This window comes from Acomys russatus, chromosome 31, assembly GCF_903995435.1.
Source record: "Acomys russatus chromosome 31, mAcoRus1.1, whole genome shotgun sequence".
Taxonomy (NCBI): Eukaryota; Metazoa; Chordata; class Mammalia; order Rodentia; family Muridae; genus Acomys; species Acomys russatus.
The window spans coordinates 27,167,415-27,187,217 of NC_067167.1; the positions used below are offsets into that span (position 1 = coordinate 27,167,415).

Here is a 19,803-nt window from a genome sequence, read left to right on the forward strand (position 1 = left end):
AGTTAGCTAATAGGACATTATATTATGGATGAGTCCTAATTTCAATGACTGATTCTTACAAGAAGTTTTCAGGAGCTTTCTAAAGCTCCATAAAACTCTCCTCTTGAAGCAGTCTTGGTATCTGGCTTCTATAATACCACTGTCTCTTATTTGTGGGCTTAATTCTCTTCATATCCTCTTGCTGACTAATTATTTTCTAACTTGTGCCAAATGTTCCCATAGCTTAGTCCTAATACCTCCTACAGCTGTTTTATTTTTTTCTACCTGCATTAAATTATTTCAGCTTATTAATAAGGCTGTTTCAAACAGCACTGGAAATATTACCAAAAAACAAATTTAATATAAAGACTGCTAAGATTTCTGAAGAAATAATAAGCTACTGCTCTTTCAAATATATTAAAACTAAAAGAATCAAATCACAGTTAAGTCTATATTCTGGGAAAAGATCTTCACCAACCCTACATCTGACAAAGGTCTAATATCCAAAATATATAAAGAGCTCAAGAAATTAAACACCACCAAACCAAATAACCCAATTAAGAAATGGGGCTCAGAACTAAACAGAGAATTCTCAATAGAGGAATGTCAAATGGCTGAGAAACACCTAAAGAAGTGCTCAACATCATTAGTCATCAGAGAAATGCAAATCAAAACAAATCTGAGATTCCATCTTACACCCCCTCAGAATGGCTAAGATCAAAAACTCAAGTGACAGCATATGCTGGTGAGGATGTGGAGAAAGGGGAACATTCCTTCATTGATGGTGGGAGTGCAAACTTGTACAGCCCCTTTGGAAATCAATCTGGCACTTTCTCAGAAAACTGGGAATAGGGCTACCTCAAGATCCAGCTATTCCACTCCTTGGAACATACCCAGAAGATGCTCCAGCACACAAGGTCATATGCTCAACCCTGTTCATAGCAGCCTTATTCATAATAGCCAGAACCTGGAAACAACCTAGATGTTCCTCAGCTGAAGAATGGATAAAGAAACTGTGGTACATTTACACTATGGAATACTACTCAGCTATTAAAAACAAAGAAATCCTGAAATCTGTGGACAAATGGATGGAACTAGAAATGATCATCCTGAGCAAGTTACTCCAGACCTAGAAAGATACACATGGTATATACTCACTTATAATTGTACACTAGCCCAACAGAGATGTCCCCTGAAAATCTTCACTTACCCAGAGACTGGGACAGATACTGGGAAGTCCTATTGGGACTCTAGGTGTGAGAGGTAAGGAAGAATGGGTTAAATAAAAGGCTCCAGAGGGTCCTAGAATCCTACAAGAAGACCGCTAAGGCTGGTGGATCTGGATCCAGGTGGGTCAGCTCAAACTAGTGTACCAACTAAGGACAATACATACAATAAACCCAGACCCTCTGTCCAGATCTAGCCAATGGACACCACATTCTCCACAATTATGTGGAGAGCAGGGACTGATTCGGACATGAACTCTGGTGCTCCCTATTTGACCATTTCCCCTTGGTGGGGAGATCTGGTGACACTCAGAGAAGGAGTAAGCAGGCTATCAGTAAGAGACCTGATAGGTTGTGATCTTACAGTAGTGGATGAGGTCCTCTTTTGTCACAGACCTAGAAGAGGGGAACAGGATGAAAGAGGGAGGGAGGGGTAACGGGAAGATACAAGTGAGGGGTTAACAATTTAGATGTAATCTGAATAAATTACTTAAATAAAAATTAAAAATACAGTCTATATCATATCTATATTCTATAGTAATGTAAAGAATATAATAAAATATAAGAATAAATCTTATATAACCACAGATGAAAAACCACATAAAGTTTAAAAAGCAGTTTGACTATCTCGTGAAAAATGCATTAAAACGTTTGATCTGTTTAAAAGACACTTTAAATGCAAATGCTAAAAATGATTCAAGTTGTAAAGGTCGACAAAGGCCCTAGAACTCAGGACAGATTGAGGGTCACATGCTCAATATTATGTGTTCATTCTGTAAATGTGTTAAGTACTTTTGGTCCCTAAAACACAGGTTCCAAAAACATGCTTTTGCTTCAAGGAATATTTAAAAGGCAATATCTGCAATGACAAAATGGTCACTTTACCATCAGGATAATAGTAAAACAATAAATTACTGTTTCTAATTTCTTTCTCCTTGAAAAATGTCTAGTTTATGCTACCTTCACTGCTACAAGATGTGCCTATGTGTGCTTAAACATTATTTCTGGATATGTCTATAATAGAGCTTTGGTGAGAGACTGAAATTTAAACAGAAAGAATGTGCAAATGAAAACTCCCATCCCTTGTGTGAGGAGGAACCATCCAACACCCTGGTAGCCAGAACTGGGAGGTGGGACGTGCTAGACTGTCCTTTTCTCCTTGACTGCTTGAGCAGAACACCAATGCTCTCCTGCCTCTGGACTCAGATTTCTGCCATCGGCATTGCCAGTTCTCAGATCTTCAGACTTATCAGGATGTACACAATTGGCCTTTTAGTTAATTATTTAATCACTTTACAGCCTGATCCCAGCCCATCCTCCTCCTCCCAGTCTTCAGTCCCATCCTCATTTCTGAAAACTGCCCTTTTAGTGTCCATGTCCTTTATAATGGGGGACTTGTCAGTGTCTACAATCATGTAAACCAATTTTTTAAATCTCAATATGCATATCTCAAAAACAAAACAAAACAAAACAAAAAACAAGTGCAAGGAATTTTTAACAAATATACTCAAGAGCTTTTTCTCTAAGGTATCCAAATCCAGATCTGCATATAAGCACAGCATACTGTAAACTAGTTTCTGTTCAGGCCTACCAGCCAACTCTATTAACTTTTAATATCTGTTTATATTCACAGTTCAAATTATTTGTTTTTAAATTTTTATTTAGTTATTCTCTCTATGACCCAATCTCAGCCCTCTCCCTCCTCTCCTCACATACAACCCTCCCTCCCTCCCTCTTCCTCCATCCTCCCTCCTCTACTCCTCAGAAAAGGGGAGGCCCCCATTACTTACCCACCCCAACACATCAAGTCCCATCAGGACTGAGCACATCCTCTTCCATGGTGGCCTGGTGAGGCAGCCCCACCAGGGGGAAGTGATCAAAAAGCATGCAACAGAGTCCATGTCAGAGACAGCCCCCACTTCACTTACTAGAGGGCTCACATGGGCTACCTCTGTGTAGAGGGCCTAGGTCCAGTCCATGCATGGTTCGTGGTTGGTGTTTCAGTCTCCATAAGCCCCCCTGGGCCCAAGTTGGTCTTCTTTTGGAGCTCCTGTCCCCTCCCAGTCCTTCTATCCTTACCTCCACTCTTTCATAAGGCTCCCTGTGCTCACCAACCCACCCACAGAAACTTTAACCCAAAATGTATCCTGTCTATAAGATGTACAGAGGTAAAGATAGAGTAGAGAGGGCTGGAGAGATAGCTCAGAGGTTAAGAGCACTGACTGCTCTTCCAAAGGTCCTGAGTTCAATTCTCAGCAACCACATGGTGGCTCACAACCATCTATAATGTGATCTGATGTCCTCTTCTGGCATGTAGCTGTACATGCAGGCAGAGCACTGTATACGTAATAATAAATAAATAAATCTTAAAAAAAAAAAAAAAAAAAAGAGGGAATGTCCAACCAATGTCTGACCCAACCTGAGACCCGCACCATGGGAGAGAGCCAACTCGAGACACTTTTAATGACACTCTGCTATGCTTGCAGACAGCAGCCTAGCATGGCTGTCCTAAGAGGTTACACCCAGCAATGGATCGAAACAGATACCGAGACTTGAAATTATTTCTCTTTACTGCTGTTTGTGTTTTGGGTGCCTGTGTGTATAGGTGCTCACGTGTGTCCAGGTACACACTTATAGGGGCCAGAGATCAAGTTGGGTATCCCTCAGGAGCCTGTCACTTTGCAGTCTTTTTGCAATAGATCCCTCGCTGAGACCTGCGCTCCCTTGATTAGGCTAGGCTCTGACTAATGAGCCAGAAGAATCCTAGTGTCTCTGCCCCCATCCTATATTACAAGTGCTTGCCACCACCCCTGGCTTGTGCACACTGGGGTCACACTCGTGCCTTCATGCTTGTGTGGCAAACACCTGAACAACTAAGCCACCTCTGCACGCCTCCCTTCACTAATTCTGAGTGGATACATTAATTTTTGTTTTAGGTTTACTTATTCATATTCTTGGCTTCTTTTATTTACTATAAACAAATATAAGATGGACCCTTTTTGTGCTGAATAAAGCCAACTTACATAAACTTCAAAAACACTTCATATTAATCAGAGAAACTATATTAAAGATCCATTTCTAAAAAGTGCTAGACAGTTAAATGATGCCCCAGGGCAAAAAGATAAATCAGTGCCAAATTCTAAAAAACACACAGCTGACTGAAGATCAGATACAGCTGTCACTGTGAAGAAACTGCACAATGAACACCAAATACATATACAAATATCTGCCCTGACCCCATGCAAACTGCCAGAAAGTTTTCTGTGACACAGGTCCAGCTTTAAAAGTTAAAGCGATGTGCTACATAAGAAAATCCCTGTAAACAGGAACTCTCAAGCATGGCAGTACAATTTACCTACCTGCTTTAGCTTGCAAAGAACTGTATCTTTCAATGTGAGACAGGTCCTGACACATTCTAATTGTTAACTAACTAGTAAACTTAATATTGCTGATTAAGAAAATGAAGGTTTAAAAATGTATTTACGATGAATTACTGCTAGACAGACTTTTAGAAACCATTCATAAGAACTTTGAGAAACAGAAAATGTACGGGCACTGTAACCCTGGTACAGATTTATTTTTAAATTTCCCAGAATCACTAAATGAAGAATCACAGCAGGAAATCAGAATATTTGGTTATGTAAAGACAATATAATTAAGAAGATGAGACAAAACTAAGTCAAAATGTTAGATAAAAATAAGCTAACTTTAAATAACAAATCTGCTTTGAGAAGTTGTATTAAAATCAAATACCAATATCATTTCAGCTAAAAGAGAAAGCTCATCAAAGTTAACTCCTTTTCTTTCACCAATTTGCAGAAGAGCTACAGAGGCAACCTGATTTACTCAAAGATACACTACAGATGCATAGTGGGATGTCTAGTTAGTTGACCTGTCTCTGCTGAACAGTGTTTCTGCATTCCTGTGGACATTTAGAGGCTTCCATCTTGTATGCTTCTAATGCAAATTTTTACCTAGCTCCAATACCACACTGTGAGAAGGTACAGTGGATGGAATGGCCTATGTAGGTTCACGTGCTTGAATACTTATTCCAGCTGGTGGCATTGTTTCAGAACGTGAAACCTTCTGGAAGAGGAGCCTTAAAGGATGAAGTGGGCCGCTTGGGTGGGACTTGAGGCTTTAAAACCTGGCCCCTCTTGCTGTACACTAATTGCTTCCCAAGCATGAATGCAATGTGACCAGCCAGCCAGCCAGCATATGCTCTTGCTGCCAAGCCTCCCCTGCCTGCTGCCTGATGGATACTATCCCTCTACAACTATAAGCAAAACAAGTCCTTTCTCCCTTAAGTTCCTTTTATCAGGGTATTTTATTATAGCAACGGGAAAAAAAAAGAATAAAGATGAGGTGTAAGGCACATAATGTTTAATACCCTGACACATCAGTTACACTGAGATATTAGAGCACCTGGCATACTGGTCACCACTGTTTTAGTTTAATATATATTATATATTTGTAGTTATTATATAAAATATTATATTTACATATAATTATACAAGACAAAATAATATACATATGTACATAATATATTATAAAATGGTTTTAATAAGGCAACTGTTTAGCAGCACGCATCTAGCCACAACCCACTGATGTTATAAAATGAATTTGGTGAATTGTCATTAGCATTTTATAAGATTTACAAGAGCATAGTAGAAAAAAGTCAATCTACACCACAGTGTTGCATTAAGGATTTATTAATATATAAAGATAACCACAAAGAAAAAGGTACTTTATGTGAAATTAAAGCATTTCTTTTATGCTTCTATAATATTTATATATATTCTAGATTGTAGTGTGTGTGTGTGTGTGTGTGTGTGTGTGTGTGTGTGTGTGTGTGTGTGCATGCGTGCACATGCAAGCACGTGTGCACATGCTGGAGAGTAGAGTCCAGGGCTCTACTATGCTGACATCTCTATTCCTATCATGGATGACATGCATCACAACCCTAAAATGTATTTCTTTAGGTGATCTTAGCCAAAATGTGTGACTGTGCTACTCTTATTAAAAAAATATGTAATTTTCATCCATAAATATGCTTTACATCATATGTTTTGCTGGTTAAAGGCCACAGATTGGGAAAGGGATAGAAATTTTGGAGTTTTCAGAACAGTGGACCCTTTTCTTTCTTCTCAAGAAATACTGAAAAAGGAAACTATAGTTTATAAACAGAAAAGAATCAGAACCAACCATTTAAAGTTAAGTATGGAAACAAAACAAAACAAAACATAATAAATAAGTATGAGTTATATTTGGTCAACTTGGTTATTTCTCCTTAGGAACTCTCTTACCAAATATCTATAGTTTCATATTGAATCAGTTATTTGAAATCTGTAGTTTTATTTCCTGTGCTGGTTTGTCTTAGTTACTGCTCTATCGCTGTGAAAAAATACCATGAACAAAGCAAGTCTTCTGAAAGACAGCTTTTAACTGGGGCTTGGTTACAGACTGAGAGGGTTAATTCCTTCTCATCATCGCTGGAAGTGAGGTGCTATGCTGAATGCTTGCTGTGTACCACAGATCATGGTCAGTGCTAAACATTAAAGATATGGCCTTGCCTTCAGAGACGGGGCTTGTCAGGAGCCGAGTATCTGGAAATCCCGAGCTTTTCTACCTCTTCTCTTACAGCTCGTACTACCACACCAACGGTAACAAAACAGAAAAGAAAATCAATCTAGGCTACAATAAAAAAGAGAGAGCAGAGAAATTAAAAGTGGATATACCAGCTGGGGCATGGTAGTACATACCTTTAATCTTAGCACTTGGGAGACAGGGGTAGGGAGATTTCTGTGTTTGGGGCCACTCATGAGTTCCACACGAAGTAGGATTATATAGTGAGATCGTGTCTCAAAACAAAGCAAGAAACTTCCTGGATATGTCAATTAAAATCATGTTACTCTGACAAAATCTTAATCTAAGTAGACATCTGTTATACACACACACACACACACACACACACACACACACACTAGTTGGCCCTGTTGGTCTTCTTGTGGAGCTCCTGTCACCTCCAGGTCCTTTTCTTCCCCCCACTTTTCCTCTAAACTCTCTGTGCTTTGCCCAATTTTTGGCTCTGAGTCTCAGCATCTGATGGAACCAACTCTTAAACCCCAAACAGTGGATCAAACAAAGTAATCTAGCTTTCATTCACCTTTGGTAATGTTTGTTTGAAAAATAAGTAAGTATTGGTATGAAAGATGCTTCCAAAAGGTGTCTGCAACAAGTAACCAAGTAACCAGAGAGATTAATAAGTGAAGTGAAAGTGAAGTGAAGACATGGTAGTGAGGAAGCCTGTAACACATTATAGACTGAAGGCAAGTCCCAGCCAGGCTGTTTGACTGCCAGTGGTAGGGAGGAATAGAGGGAAGGACTGCATGGATTACTTCCTTGACCAGAGCTGTTCCTAATAAACCCAGGGAAGAAGGGCTATGAACCTATCTGACTCTCTAGAGTACCGCCCCTTTTCTACACCCCCAGCACTCCCAAAGCAGTGAGATAGTCACATAAATTTAAAGAACTTACCTTCCATCCCTCAGACTGACATGAGACACTCATTCAGAGCACTGATAATTTCTAAGGATACATTTTAATGCGATAGTAGACAGATGCAGACCACTCTGTTAGGCTGAACAAAGACATATACAAGACAAATACAAAACATGGCAGACAATCTGAGTTTCTGATAGCTTTAAGAACAACAAGATGATCAGTAAGATGGCTGAGCTGGTAAGCACGATTGCTGCTAAAGCCTTGCAACCGGAGTTCAACCCTCAGAACTCATGGGAAGGTGGCAAATCAGAATGGAATCCACAAAGTTACCTTCTGACATTCACACACCACACACAAGCCATGGCATCCTCTAGCCGCCCCTAACTTATAATGAAGTTAAAAAGAAAATAAGAGCAACTAAACCAAACTCAAACCACAGGCCAGCCAGAAACTCTCCCTAGAAGCCGTGCTCTCACACTTCACCACTAACAATCACGGCTGTAATTTAGAAAAATGAAATTTGCTTAGTTCTAAGGTTATAGAAAGAGAAGGGCTTAATTTCCATGATAAATGATACCTGGTCCCTTATCAAGAAAAGATCACTTCAGGTATGTCTCATCCCATCCTTTCCATTTGTATGGAAAAAATAAAAATAAAAAAACAGGCTGCATTGAGATGTTTAAAAAAAAAAACGGATAAAACTACTCCTTCTAGAAGAAATAATATGACAACTTCAACTTAATTGTGGTAATAATCAATATGAAGAGAAAATATTAAAACATTAGTTAAGCTTTGGAAAATAATTATTCTGTAATGCAGTGCAATAGTACTGTTTCTGATACTTAATGTTCACCTGGGGGCTACTAGCTTGTAATGTAAAGTATCTAAAAGCACTTTTAAAACATATGGTATAAATTTAGTATCATAATGACTTGCAGAACATTGGGGATATTTTTTTTGAAAACTCCCATTTATGATAGACCACCTTTACTGTATACCACAGTGTTATGGGGTAAATACATTTATCCAAGACACATATTGTTTACATAGCCAATATAATCACAAAAAGTTGCAGTGTACATACCAGAATTTTTTACTAAACTGTAAAGGCCATTAACAACTCAAATTTACACCCCAACTCAAACTTCAAAGCAGCTGTTCAAACAAAGTGAGGATACAGGGTCAAGTGTGTAAGATATGAGGTGAGGGCCACATTACATATTTGTCTCTTCTGGGACAGAATTCCATGGAACCCAGAGCTTGATATATGACAGGAATTATGATAGCTTTGTGCATATAAACCACTTGCCTTGGCAAGTCAGCTGTTTTAATATAATGGCCACACTATATAGTAACATATTTCTATTTTTGTCCAGAATACTAGCGTCAAGGCTGGAGAGCTGGTTCAGTGGTAGAAAACCTGGTTGCTCTTGCAAAGTGCTGGCATAAGCTATTGTGCACTGTGAAGTTTACCCTTGTTCATTCAAAGGCTGATTTCTCTACCCCACTATCTATCTGGTTTCAATCAGGTTACCGCATTGTGATGTTTATTCTAAGTGTCTCCTCTCTCAAGTTTGTGTAAACATGCCCACCATTTGCTTTCTGTTCTGCTAGTAAAACACTGACCAGTCAATGTTGAGAGACAGAGAGAACAGGGTTGGTCCAGCGAGGGGAGGAAAAGAGAGAGGAAGTAAGGGATTGAGTCACGCAGAGAGGACCAGAAGCAGGAGACGTGAACTGGAGCCAGGAGATAATTAGAAATCCAAGTATGATGGGGACTTTGGGTGGGAGGAAGCTAGACTAGGATGGCGTAATAATTGCTCAGTATTGTGCTCACGGCTAATTACATAATCATCGTTTCCATTTGCCGTTACTTGGGTAAATAGCTGGCTAAAAATAAACTGCTGCCACACTAATTTTCTGTTTATATCACATTAATAATCATTCTACAGTGGAGGACCGAGGTTTGGTCCCCAGCATCCACGGTGTGGCTCAGAATCACTGATGAGTGCAGTCTCAGAGAATCTGATGTCCTCCTCTGACCACTGCAGGCACATGATGCACAAACATACATGCAGGTAAAACACTCCTACACGTTAAAAACAGAAGAAACAAACTAAAACAATTTAAAAGGAATACTAGGATCATACTGTGTACATTACGTATACAAAGAAAGGTTGCATGTATACTCCATTGGCTGCTAAACACACACACACACACACACACACACACACACACACACACACACATACACACACACACACACACACACACGCTCTTAAACTGTCAATGTTCTTTTGGATACTATTAGTTACTTGTCCTCTCCTTGTGAGGAAACTGCTTATTCTGGCTCATGGTTCAAGGGTACAGTTCCTCAGGGTGTGGGAACCTTGGCAGCAGGGCCTGAGGCAGCTGTCACACGGCATCCACAGCGGATGTAGCAAGCAGCAAATGTTTGTCCTTGTCTTGCCTTCATGAAATGGCCCCATCCACATTTGGGGTGAGTCTTCCCATTCTGAATCAGAATGGCCCCTATAGGCTCATGTATTTGAATGCTTGGTCCCTGGGTGAGAGAACTCTTTTTTTTTTTTTTTTTTTTTTTTTAAGGTCATAGAACTCATTGGGAATGATTAGGGGTATGGTCTTATTGGAGGAGGTTTGTCTCTAGAAGTGGGCTTTGAGGTTTGAAAAGTCAAAACCATTTGCAGTCGGCCTGGTGTTACTGAGATGTAAGCTTTCGTCTACTGCTCCAGTCTCACACTGCCTACCTCCTGCCACATTCTCTGACATGATGGCCATGGACTCTAAACCTATGGAACCATGAGACACCCTCAGATGAAATCCTTTCTTCTGTAGGTTGCTATGGTCATGGTGTTTTTACAGCTATGAAAGTCACTAAGACATGAAAAAAGAAAGGGGAGTGAGTAAGCACATGGGCACACCAGTTGTCCTGAAGCCGACAGGCTTTTCTAACATGTCTGTCTTGTTAGATACCAGCCAGTGTACAACTGCTGTGAAGAGACACCGTGACCACAACAAATCTTATAAAGAAGACATTTAATTGGGGCTGGCTTACAGTTTCAGAATTTTAGTCCATTATCAGCATAGTGAAAAGCATGGCGGCATGCAGGCAGACATGGTGCTGGAGAGGAGCTGAGAGCTCTACATCTGGATCTGCAGGCAGCAGAGATACTAGCTTCAGCATTTGAAACCCCAAAGCCTACCCAAGTGACACGCTTCTTCCAACCAGGCCACATCTACTCCAAGAAGGCCACACCTCCTAGTCCCTGTCAAGTAGTGCCACTCCGTAATGACCAAGCCTTCAAGCCTATGAGATTATGGAGACCATTCTGATTCAAAGCCCTACAATGTCTAATTCAAATTCATTCAATCAATATGCTACTTATATATAAGAGGAGAGCTACTATTAATAGCTTAAAAACTATTTTGAAACAAATTTGAATAGCAGTTGTGAAGCTACATCTTATGGAGAATTTATCATATAAAAATCACCAAGCAAATGCTCTATTAGAAGTTGCCAAAACATTTCTCCTTTTGCTTTGCAGCAGAGTCCAGAGAGCACTAGTTGAATGTTACTATTTTAATAAAATAACTGTACTAAAGCTTTCTAAACTCGTAAAAATCTAAGTATGTTGATTTTCCTTTAAAAAAATATAATTCTTCAGAAATGGAGAACACTTTGGAAATGAGAATAATTTTTTGTATTTATGAAAAAACATCTTTACTATCACAATCAAAGCAACGCCTACAAGTATTTATAAATATAAGTCCTATAAAATATACATTGTATATTAGAGAATTTTCAAATATTTGCAAAATTATTCAGTCTTCATTAAGTCCTTTTATGGCCAAAGAAATGATTATAAAATATAAAAGTGATGGTGTATCTAATTTCATTAATGCTATTAATATTAAATTAGAAAAAATTAGATATAATTTAAATGTGAATTCAAGTCACAATAATGGCTGGGCATGGTGGCACAAGCCTCTAATCCAGAATTCTCAACCTGTGAGCCAGAGCTGCTTTGAGGGCTGAATGATGCTTTCACAGATGTCACATATCAGATATCCTGCACAGCAGATATTAACATTATGATTCATAACGGTAGCAAAATTGCAGTCATGACGCAGCAATGAATATAATTTTATGGTTGGAGGTTGGGGGGCGGGAGGGTCACCACAACATGAGGAACTGTATTAAAGGGTTGTATTAGGTAGCATTAGGAAGGTTGAGAACCACTGCTCTTATCCCAGAACTCAGGAGGGAGAAGCAGATGGATCTCTGTAAGTTCACAGCCAGGCTAGTCTTTATAGGTAGCTTCAGGACACCAAGACTATACAGTGAGGGCCTTTCTCACAAACATAACAAAACAATCAAGTCACAATAATGGCCAAAAGAGAAATAGAAAATACCTACAATAACCGAACAAAAATTACAAATACATAGAATGCTTATTACCTTTATGCTGGTTTTCAAATTCCTCAGATAAGAGATGGTAGCAACAACCCACACTGCAAACCCCCTTGACCTCAGACTTGGATGCAAATATCCGCAGAGTATTTGGTGCAAGATCACCACAAGTGTGAAGACCCACCATTAAACAGTCCTTCAGAGACAAGGGGGATAAGGGGAGTTAAAAACTATACAGGTGATGGTATTAAGTGTCTTTTCAATTATGTGAACCTTTTAAATGATCAATTCTACCTAAAAAGTATTACTCATTTTATACTCAAAATGAATAATTGTTCCTTTTAGGCAAAATGGCTATACTTTGCTACAGCTTCTGTGTTTTTTTGTTTTGTTTTTGTTTGTTCTTTTAATTTCTTCATTTGTATTTTCTCTCATCTCCTTTACAACTAATGTCTGCTTAACAGTTAGATACTGTAAATTAAAGGTTAAGGTTAGATAAGAAATGCAGCTGCTCCAGTAACCCTGAGATTTGAGATGGTGTGTGACTCTACAACTGTACTAGCCAAATTTCTTTTACTGACTGAACTTCTTCAGGCTACCTACCTTGTAAAACATGGTTACAAGAAACAGAAATGAGACACAGCTACTGTTTTGAACAAAATGCTAACATGTTTACTTAGTTTATCCACTGACCAAATCTTTAAAAATAAAAATCAAGATAAATAGTTTTGGTCTCAATTTTCTAACATGATTGTTATATACAAATTGTCTTATGAACTTTTTTCAATTACTGAAATCCTAATTTAAATGTACTCACAATTAATTGAGTACAAATGTATGTATGCATAGAGTTTTGTCAATGTATCAATCATACTTAAGTTTAATTTATTATTGCTTTGTTTAACATGAATCATAGAAGAATCAAACAGGAGCAAAAGAGAACTTTTATGTAGAAAATGTCTCCATATACATTTGTTACTTGGAGCCAAAGCCTTCCAGGGAAGTTATCTTAGCTTTTGAGTTTGTAAGAAGATATCCTTAAACATGGATATCCCATGGGCCACATTATTAGATTTATGATTTGAATAGAGCTGTAGCAATTTCTCAGGTATTTAACCAACAATACCACACACACACACACACACACACACAGACACACACGGCTCTGTCATATCCCCCAAATGCTATGTAAAGAATTACTCACCTAACAGCTCAATTCTTAGATAGAAATTATAATTACTTTTAACGGTACGAATAAAGACAGACATGGTAGTAACACGACTACAGTCCCAGCACTTAGGATACTGACCTAAGAGGATTGCCATGACTTGGAGGCTAGTCTGGGCTACATAATGCATTATAGGCTAGCCAGGCTCATATAGCAAGATGCTTTCAAAACAAAACAAAACAAAATTAAATACTGATGACCTTGTGCTTATGAACTATTAAAGCACTCATTAATTATCAATAAGTCTAATTATACAAATGAAATATATCAACATCACTAAGAACATAAACTTGAGAAACAGCTAGGTTTAGAGTCTACTTTGTTAAAAACGTGATTTTGCAAATGTATTTAACTTTTCAGTTTGTTATAGATTCCTTACAATATTGTCTCCCTATGTAGTCCAGGCTGTCCTTGAATTCAGGATCCTCTGCTCAGTTGTTATTCTATCGACAGGTATGTGCCACCATGCTCAGCTTGCACACAGTTCTAACAGTATAATTGCAAGAATATTTTGAAAACCTTAAGTGAAAAAATAAACTAAAATTTTAACTCTAAAAAATTATTAGGGATAACCTAATTACTACTTTTAAATGCACGAGGACTAAGGTTTCATTCAATTGGTACCGTTTATAAGTACCTGGCAGCCGAGGGGGTTTGGGGGGTTGGCACTGGAGACATAGCTCAGTGGTTAAGAACATGGATTACTCTTGCAAAGAATTGAAGCTTGGTTCCTAGCACTCAGGTTGGGTGCCTTATCCTTCCATAACTACATCCATGGCATCTCCCCTCTCTCCTGCACTCATAAGCACAAACCCACCCAGAGATACAAACATACACATAATTTAAAAATAAGTATAAAATCTTTTTAAAGATCTACATGAGGGAAACCCTTTTTAAAAAATTGTATCAAGCAAAGATTTAAATGTCTAAAGAATTTCAGTATCTTTGTTTTGCCATTTCTTTAAGGAAGTTTTTTAAAACTAATAAAGATAGAATAATAGTAACCTCAAAAGACATTTTGTCTTCTAAAGGAGTTATGCTAAATAACCTCTAGAAACTTCTATATAATGCTGTTTTAATATATAATAGTGAATTTGATATGTATTGTCTTTCACTTATATTAACTCGACAACTTAGAAAACATTAAAGCCTTAAAGGATAGTCATAGGCTCCTCTTGCTTTAGGAAATTGTTTGTCAAAAAATCTTATGCTAATTACCTCTTTCTCTGTTCTCACTGTCCTGATTCAATCATCAAGTGTGTGTGGGTAAAAACACCATGCTACACTCCATGAACATCTGTAATTACTACAAGTGCCAATTCAAAACAATAAAAATTATGAAAACACTTAAGATGTTTCCTGAATTAGAACTTTAACAATCTCTAAATCATGGACAGGATAATTTGGCTTACTGACTAGCATTTGTGCTAGCTCTTCTATTCAGAAGTGGAATGAGTAGAGGGTTTGGTATTCTATAATATTCCTTATTAAATTTTGACAGTTGTGGACACAGTGAAAGCCAGCTTAGGATTTTATTCTTGGTATTTAGAATTAATGCGCTAAATAAGATCATAGGAATCCAGTAACAAGCTATTCAAATTACATTCTATGCCAACAGCATTTTTGCAAACTAAAGAATTCAAAAGTAGAATCACCTCCAGATCTTTAATAATGTCGTGCAATTCTGAATCAGCAGTGATAAAAGACGTTAGTGGCGAATATATACTTGAGTCACTTGGTTTGGATGTCACATTTCTTCTCTCTCTCCTCACTTCAGACATTTCTGTGTTATACACCTGTGATGAAGTAGGTTCAATGGCATCAATAGGCAAAAACTCTATGAGAGAAAAACCATTTTCAAAACACAAATTTTCTTCTTCAGGTGGCTCAACATGTAGATTTGCTTGCTGTTTTCTGATGACTGAAACTGCAGCCTCTGAAAAATCTGGCAAGACCTCAGCAGACATCTGTTGCTTCACAAGACTGTTCTTCGGCACACTCTCCAAGTCTTCCCTACACTTTCCTTCCTTCCGCACTGTCATTTCTTTTGGCATTTTTAATGTCAGTCCATTGACATCTAGTCTTGACTGAGGCTGGTACAGGTTCCAATGTTTCTTCAGCTTCCTGTTTCGCTCCTTAGCTCCATGAGTATTAGTATTTGAGGAATCGATGCCATAAACATTTAAGCCATACTTTAAGGACAAAAAGGAGCTCAGGTAGCCTTTTCCAGAACCCACATCAATTATCTGAAGAAAACAAAAAAGAATGAATTCAAAATTTTAATCAGTTGGTAGTAAACACATTCCAGATAGTTTATTAAGATGAGTAAACATCTAGAGTCCCAATAGGATGTCCTCCCCTCTGTCCCAGTTTCCTGGTAAGTGAAAGCTTTCGTGGGACATGCCCCTTGGACTAGTATGCAGATATAAGTGAGTATATACCATTTGACTCTGCTTCTGGATTAACTCACTCATTATGATCATTTCTAGCTCAATCCATTTATCCACAAATTTCGGGAATTCCTTGTTTTTAATAGCTGAGTAGTATTCCATAGCATATATGTACCATAGTTTATTTATCCATTCTTCTACTGATGGACACTTAGGCTGTTTCCATGTTCTGGCTATTATGAATAAGGCTGCTATGAACATGGTTGAGCAAATTTTCTTGTTGTATGCTGGAGCATCTTCTGGGTATATTCCAAGGAGTGGAATAGCTGGGTCTTGAGGAAGCCCTATTCCCAGTTTTCTGAGGTGAGAGAAGCATGGGAGAATAGCAAAGTAGAAGGATCCAGAGGGTCCTAGAAATCTACAAGTAGAACATTATGATAGGCAGATTTGGGCCCAGGGGTCCCGCTCAAACTAAGGCACCAGCCAAGGACAATACAGGCGGTAAACTTTAAACCCCTACCCAGATCTAGCCAATGGTCACAATATTCTCCACAGTTGAGTGGAGAGTGGGATATGACTTTCTCACGTACTCTGGTGCCTCACATTTGACCATGTCCCCTGGAGGGGGAGACCTGGTGGCACTCAGAGGAAGGACAGCAGGTTACCAAGAAGAGACTTGATACCCTATGAGCAGATACAGGGGGAGGTAATCCCCCTCAGGAACAGTCATAGGGGAGGGGAATAAGGGGAAAATGGGAGGGAGGGAAGAATGGGAGGATACAAGGGATGGGATAACCATTGAGATGTAACAAGAATAAATTAATAAAAAAAAGAAGAAAAAAAAAGATGAGTAAACAAACGAATAGATCATTTATATAATTTGTTGTATTTGTTATTTGAATGTTTTGACTTATATTAAAAATCAATCCCTGATTATTTTTATTCAGGATTTTCCAGTTGGGGCTAGTACAGTTAAGTCCAAGGACAACTGGGGAATAGACATAATATTGGAAGCGAGGAAGATAATACATGGCATGATTGTCTCCTTAGAAAATTTCAAAGAATGTATTTAAAGTCAACAAACGTTCTACTAAGCAATGTGCCAAGGCACAAAGGAAACAGAAATTAACAATGATCCATCAGAACATATACAACACAGTAGCAATGAGCATTATGAAAAGTTTTAAAACAAGACAACATAAAAATTCCTAGTAATAAGTTTAACAAAGAGTGGATGTCCCACACACTGAAAACTATAAAATGTCACAAAAAAACCTGAAAGGTTAAGCAGAGAGAGCTCATGTCCTGAACTTATAACCTCAATACTAAGATGGCAAGTCTTCTTTTTATTTTATTTTATCTTATTTTGGTTTTTCGAGACAGGGTTTCTCTGTGTAGCCTTGACTGTCCTGGACTCGCTTTGTAGACCAGGCTGGCCTCGAACTCACAGCGATCCATCTGCTTCTGCCTCCTGAATGCTGGGATTGAAAGCGTGCAGCACGACTGCTCCGCAAGTCTTTTCTTTAAATTGTCACACAGATCAACACAATCCTAATCAAAACATGGAGGCTTTCTAAAGCCACTGAAAAGCATACACTCCAGCATAAATGGGAATGCAAACCACCTAAGAATAACAAAACAGTTTCTGGGAAGAATAACGATAAGCTATTACTAGTTCAATAATTAACATAATGGGCTTCTGAGAAGGCTCAGTGGATACAGAGCTTGGTCTTGCAAGCATGCGGACCCAGATTTGGATTGCCATAGCAGACATGAGAGCCATCTGCACTCCAAGTACCAGGAAGCAGAGACAGGATCCTTCCAGCAATCTGACTTGGCAAGGTTCGACAAGAAACAATGCTTCAATCAATAAAGTGGAGTGTCATCAAGGTACATTAACCTGATATGGGCTTTGAGCTGCCACAAGCGCACACCCATATGGACATCCAATGCATGTGTGAATATGCATACACACATGGAAGCATACCACACACAAGTACACATGCAAAAAAGAATTAACATAAACAGTGATCAAAACAGTTTAATGGTGCTGAAAGAACAGACAAGCCAGGGGGGAAAGATTCTAGAAACAGACTATATTTAAATCATCAACAAGTTTTAGACAGACTGTCCAAGGATAAAATATTCTTTCAATAAATAATACTGTGATAACTAAGTAGCGAAGTGGGGGAAAATAAACTATGCCTGTCACATAGGAAACAAATATTAAAAATGGATCACAGGTCTAAATGTAATAGTAAAAATAATATACTTTGGAAGAAAGCATGAAAAATAACCTTTGTGATATAGGGATAAGGAAACATTTTGTACATGGGACACAAATGCATGAACAACAAAGTTAAATATTTTCCATTAAAAATAAAACATAATATTCAAAAATACAATTTAAGTTTAGAAAAATGATATATATTTTAAATTTTTTGTTTTTATTTAATATTGTGTGTATGATTCCTTGTATCTCCTTCCACCCAGAGGTTAAACTCAGGTTGTCAGGCTTGGAGTAAGTGCTATCTCTGCTGCATCATCTTGCCAGCCTCTATACACTTAAAAAAACATGGCTGAATGGATTAGGGAGGGGGCTAAGAAGCCTCCACCCCTGGCCAGGGGCTACTGACAACTGATGGTGGACAGGGAAGGGAGAGTCAGTTGTCTTTAAGGGCATGGCCCAAGCAGGTCAACCATGCTCCAGTGGATAACTCTACATCCATGAATGCATGGGCAGCACCAACTGGACTAGGGTAATAAAAAAAAAGAGGATACAACATTGGGAGGATGAGTAGGGGTGATTTAAATTACATACTTCCAATACACAGTATACACTGTCACTCAAAAAGGAGGATGGGGACATAGTGACCAAAGACCGGACCAAAGGCACACTGAAAGACATCAGGAGGAAACACTAAACTTTGTAGCTCCATGCCCAGCATCTGGGCTGCAGGGTAGAAGGGCTTAGGTAGTTCCACTCTTCCAACTTTGCTACCCGCAACAGACATCTCTCTCTTAGACTGATTGCACTCCCTGTATGCAGCCCTTCCTTGGCAGACTTCCCACGGCTCTGACATTCCAACACCTCAGGGTGTCCAGGGTAAACCAGGCCTCACCTTCACAATGGCCTCTTTGAATTTCCTCATAGGGACTTTGACTGTGCCACGTGTTGCTAGGTCTCAATGGCTCTCTGAATCATGGAGGAAAAAAACATAACCCCCTCAGTCTTCCATCTCTAATGTCTCCAAAACCAGTACCATATGGACAACAAGGTCAAATCCAAATGTCAGCTTAGGATGGAGCCCGCCCCATTTGGACAACAGTCTCAATAGCTTCTCTATGCTGAAGATGGTGGCTTTCCTAGGTATTTGTCTTCCAGGAGTAGGGAGCCACTTTGACTCTTTCCTTTCACAAGTTTGAGTTTAAGGGGTATAGAGTCCTGCCCTCTAGGTACCTGTGATGGCTAATCTTGATTGTCAACTTGTCTGCATCTGAAATTAAAACCCCAAAATGGGGAGGCACCTCTGTGAGGGATTTTTGCTTAATTTGAAGTGGAATGATCCATTTCTCATGGAGATCTTTGAGGTAGAAGACCCACCTCTAATCTGAGCCATGTCTTCTGCTTGAAGCCTACATAGGCACAAAAGCTCCAGGGTAAGGATGACCACAGTAATGGCCCTACTCCTGATACAGTCCTGATAATTCTTGTATTAGTTACTTTTCTGTGGCTGTGGTAAAATATTCTCACAAAAAGAAACTTTGGGGACAATGCCTGTATTTGGGCTTACACTTCCAGAGGCTATAAACTCTCTCGTGGGAGGGAGGTGTGGCAGCAGGAGCCCCAGGGAGGGTGTGCTGACTGGTAATCAAGAAGCAGCGAGCTCATATTTCATTCACTCACAGGAAGCAGGGTAAGAGAGAGAACGGGAAGTGAGGTCATGCTGTAAACCTCAAGCCCATTAGCAGAGACTTATTTCCTCCGGCAAGGCTCCACATCCTAAAAAAGTTCCGTAACCTTCAAAATGGCACCACCAATTC

The 19,803-nt window shown here is 39.0% G+C and overlaps 1 protein-coding gene across 1 annotated transcript in view; it reads right to left on the reverse strand.

The window, feature by feature from the left end:
- The window catches only part of Mettl25 (methyltransferase like 25), a 75,283-nt gene that overhangs the window by 42,679 nt on the left and 12,801 nt on the right, over nt 1-19,803 (reverse strand). Inside the window, exons 4-5 of the mRNA XM_051172772.1 lie at nt 15,025-15,615; nt 12,190-12,337 (exon numbers count right to left, since the gene is read on the reverse strand). Coding sequence (XP_051028729.1) covers nt 12,190-12,337; nt 15,025-15,615 — 739 coding nt within the window. The remainder of the gene's footprint in view (nt 1-12,189; nt 12,338-15,024; nt 15,616-19,803) is intronic.